Source organism: Podospora pseudopauciseta, chromosome 4 (genome assembly GCF_035222475.1).
Source record: "Podospora pseudopauciseta strain CBS 411.78 chromosome 4, whole genome shotgun sequence".
Lineage (NCBI taxonomy): Eukaryota > Fungi > Ascomycota > Sordariomycetes > Sordariales > Podosporaceae > Podospora > Podospora pseudopauciseta.
In genome coordinates, this window is record NC_085894.1 from 1026882 (window position 1) to 1031483 (window position 4602).

The 4602-nt window shown below is 48.9% G+C and overlaps 1 protein-coding gene and 1 non-coding gene across 2 annotated transcripts; both read left to right on the forward strand.

Moving 5' to 3' along the window:
• Positions 1 to 3135: 3135 nt before the first annotated feature.
• Positions 3136 to 3627, forward strand: QC763_000480 (uncharacterized protein; the record flags this gene model as incomplete). The annotated part of the gene is made up of 1 exon (XM_062905105.1): positions 3136 to 3627. One exon carries the CDS (start codon positions 3136 to 3138, stop codon positions 3625 to 3627), a length of 492 nt encoding a protein of 163 aa, XP_062765480.1.
• Positions 3628 to 3840: 213 nt separating this feature from the next.
• QC763_0063250 lies at positions 3841 to 3952 on the forward strand. Its single transcript has one exon. It is a non-coding gene; the product is annotated as a tRNA-Leu (tRNA).
• Positions 3953 to 4602: the final 650 nt, after the last annotated feature.

Genomic DNA, 4602 nt, shown 5'->3' on the forward strand with positions numbered 1-4602 from the left:
AAGTGATAAAGAGATACTTGACGTTATTATATGTTCTCAAGTGACCACTATGTAGGTGTATCCGTCTGATGACTGCTTGTTTTCAACACATACATACCTACGTCATGAGAGCGTTCCGACAATCGCGAGTTCCTGATATGCCCGTATGTTTTGTATATGACGTTGACTGACTTCCATTGTTGTTTGGCTGAAGTAGGTATTTTTACGAGCTTTGTTACATTGTCCGCCCAAGGATCAGTCGACAATTAAGTGTCGGTTTATATTATTGTATCATACCTGCCAGTTCTATTCAAGAGATAGATAAGGGCATATTTGCGGTGCCTATGAAATGTAATGCAAAAGTTTTGATGTTGGGACTTCGGTTGCTTTCCCCAAAACCCAGAGTCAACAGAAGCCACGGGAGCCTGATCTCCTGTAGTGTGACACAAAACCACTTCCGGCCTGCCATGCATATTGGTGTGACATGAGGGTCATTTGATGTGGCTTCGAAGCCTTGATTGAGCTTGGTATGTCTCGAGTCTGCACAGCCTGACTCACTGCGAAGCCTTCGAAATCTGCAGTTCAATTCCTACCGCGTTACGCGACACCTTACCTCACTGCGTGCATTGGCATAGGCATTACAAAATGACCGGTCAGGAGATCTGAGGCTAGGTACTCTTTTGTCACCTGAAGTATACATCATCTTATGGTACTTCCCTATCGCATGTACTTGAGGCAGGCTGTCTTGCTGAAAACTGTCGGTCGCAGGCCTGGTAGACAGGTGTCGGGGATATATTAGGTACCTGTTAATGTACCAATTTAGGCTAGATAGGTAAGGAGGTATTATTCTACCTCTCACCTCTGGCTTCACTTTGGAGTTGTGGTTGGTTGATAGAGTTCGCCAAAGCTTCGATATCCATTCCGTGAATTTCTGCCAGCAATGCCCCAGGTTGTTGGGACCTACCAACCTAAGCGTAACATTCTATACATCACAGGGACCGGGCAATGGTGTGATGGTGCTAGGCTGCAGATTAGGTATTGATGAGCTCAAGCTGCCAATTTGGTCAAGGTGCAGGTAGGGGTGCCGGCGTTACCTAATTCACGAAGAATCATTCACCTCATGCATGATATATGCCGCAGAAACCGCCCCTTTTTCTTTGGACACAGGCGGTCAGCCTACTGAAGCGGTAAATTACAGGGAGGGCCGTCTCGATTTGGATATGTAAAGTATCTGCTAGCTATTCGTAGGTCTATGAAAGCCTTGTCTACCTGGGCTTTCTCAACAACCTCCCAGATTGCTCTTTCAACGCATTCATTCTCTTGGACTTGTTCGGGCCCAAACCAAATATGTCGCAACTTACGAGAGCCTCCGAGTCTGCAGGTCGCGAGCTGGTTCCATTGCCTACGATCTCGCCTCCCATCATGCCCTCGGCGGGGGTTCATGTGTTTTCAAATCGGACTACCCTGCCTACCTCAAGGCATTGCCCCCGCACCCGAACTCAACTACCGAGATCAACATCATCATTCAGCCCAATTGTTCTCCTCATGTTGGAACCCTGTGCAGTGTAGGCTTGGCGTTTGTGATCGCCAGGAGGATGGCCGACCTTGGGATGGAAGTGGTAGTGATGTGCGACCACTGGAACAGTGCCAAGGGTGAGCAGATGACAGTTGATGGCGTCGTCTACTAGAGAGGCCTCCACGGCACGGGCAAATTCCAAACCTACCTTCATGGATATGAGAGACTGCTGAAGGATCGCTCGGACCTCTATGGTATGCGGTACAAGGTCTGCCTCGAGGAAGAGGTTCTCAGCATGGACGGCATCTCACAGGTCTTGCAAAAGGTCATTCGGGATCGCGAGAGTCTGGCAAGGCACCTTGCGCCATCGACTGGCTCTCTCGCCATCTGCGCTGGCTGCCCTCACTGTGGGTTCGTCGACAAGTACGGGGTGAACAACAGATACTCGGCCGACGGACTAGAAGTCTCGTTCCACTGTCAGGTCCACGGTCGATTCTCTATAGCACCCATAAAGATCCACAGAGGTTTCTCTTCAACTGTCAGCTTCTCAATCTTATCTTGGGATATTTCTACGAGAATGCTCCGTACAACTGGATTGAGATTTGTGGGAGTGACTATGCAGGATTCTGGCAGGAGCAGCTTCTCTGGCGGTTTCTCTCCAAGCCCGCCATCATCGTCTATACCCACCTGATCTCGGATTGGTTGGGAAACAAGGTTTTTAAATCGCTGTATCAGCAGAAAACTGCATGGAACTACTGGGTGAAAGCAGACCAGGAGTATTTGCTCAGTTACAAGGTGCTTGGGCGCGAGGGGAAAGATATCAGTCTGCTTTGGTGGGAGATCGAGCTGTGGGTGGATCAACCTTATCGGCTTTTCCGTGGTTACACCCTTCATTACCTTCACCTCTTGTTTCAACAGGAGAAGGTACTTCTCGGGACTATTCACACCCAGGCGTCTGAGCCCGAGACAGAGTGATTGAGGTGTAGTGTCTCGAGAGAGAAGTTGGTGGGGGTCGAATCCCAGATGTATGTGAAATTGCCTAAGTTACCTAAGAAGTAAGGAATATTGAAATGAGGAGCTGGAGTTGATATCGACCACTGCCTCGTATAAAGCACTCAAATTAGGGACACGTATTTATCTTCTTTCAAGCTTGCTAGGTGCACCCCCTCATCAGGAGTCGGTGAGTGAGTTAATTTACAAGACATTTGGCAGATAAATCATGAAAGAGGTATCCATCTATTATTGACTTTGGCTGTTCTGGTAGTAACTTTATTTGCGTTATGCTACTAGTAGTAGGTAAGTTCATAGAAAAGCTCATTATCACACTAATTCAGTAGGAAAAGCATATCCGGATTGGAAAGAAATGTGTACCTGACCAGGGTGGTCTTCAAAGTAAAAAAACACCCCCGGCCAGAGCCAATGTTTCGATTGACGCCTCCTTGTTGTAAAGCGATGTTAATTGGCCAAATCACCTGCGGAGTTATTGTGTGCTGGCTGGTTACTCAAGGGACGACCCCCAAAATTCCAATAACCACAAACGCGTTCCGCCTTCCGACCCGCGCTCAGCTTTTCGCCCACCTTAGTCGATCGACCTCCAAGATGCTCACTCTAAGAACCTGACTGTCGATGTGATCCTTCCCATGCAGGATCCCTACATGAGCCAAATCATCAATGGGACAAAAAACTACGAGTTCCGCGAGTACTGCCTGAAGCCCAGCGTCAAGCACATCTGGTTCTACCGCACCGCGCCGCACTCGGCCCTCACCCATATCTGCGAGACTCTTCCAGCAAGGACGCGAAACCCCGGCGTTGCCCCTCTCGAGGAAAACCGATCTGGCAACGCAGAGTTCAACAACAGGTACAAAGACTGGGCCGGTTACGATTTCGCCTACAAGATTGTCTCTGTTTACGAGCTGCGGAAGCCAATATCACTAGCCGCGATGAGAGGGGAATATGGGTTCAAGTCCGCTCCCCGAGGTCTGGTATACCTACCGCAGTCTGTGGCCAAGCGTGTAGCGTGGCGTCAACAGAAGCTTGTGCTTGGGAACAAGAATGGAAGTGATAACGGGGGTGGGGATAAGGATAAGAAGGCAGATAGGCACGGAAACGGAGGCGACTTGGCAGAGTCCTGAAGCTGGCGATTATTTCACAATATTCATATTCAACCTCTTTGCAGTGTGTAGACTGGGGGCTGGTTTGCTAATTTTACAAATTTGTTTGGAGTATCTCTTCTACAGTTACTGTTGGCATATAGAGCTCAGAGTTGTCAGTTGTATTAGGTGGAGTGAGTGTACAATCCTTTTCATGTGCAGTAGATCGGAGTTGTTTTCTCAACAAATTATCAAGGTGAGATGGCCGAGCGGTCTAAGGCGCCACGTTAAGGCCTTCCTTAATCACCATCCTACTAGTTGGATTCCGTGGTCCGAAAGGGCGTGGGTTCGAATCCCACTCTCATCAATCTATTTTTGCATTTTCTTGCCCAAGCAAAGCCTTCTCTAAAAAGTGGCTCCACCCGCCTCTTCACAAGATAGAGCTCTCACGCCTTTCCACTCCCATATTGTTCCAGCAACTTCCTGTGCAATTGTCGCGCAACTTAAGCCCCCCCCGAGATCTCAAAAACAGCCACATCCACCTTTAGCATATCTTTCAGCCAGTTCCGCAGTTCAACAGCTATAAAGTGAGTCAACCATAAACACATGGCGGCTTAATTGGGTCTATGTCGTTTGGGCCCCGTCCGAGCACTTTGCATAACTTTGGGATGAGACCCAAGACAAAAGAGTGGCAGCCTCCACCACTGACTCTGCCTGTTCAGCACGAGCGCGCAGATCATCAGCACCCGAGCTCTTGGGGTCTTTGCTTGGCGCGTCCGACAGCGAGGCTTGAGAATTCCCAGTGATCTGATGAAGATTCGCAAAAGTCGACTGGTACATCCAAGCTGGAAGGTCCATATTTCTTTCCAATACACGGTGAGGAAGGTCCAAGCCCACCACCACTTGGGAAGTTTTAGTGCTGGCTACATTCTCGGGATTGCAATAGAACTCCAATACCCCAAGCATCTCATCACTCGACATGTCGAGGATGTGCTTGGTCAAGATGAACAGCTGCGC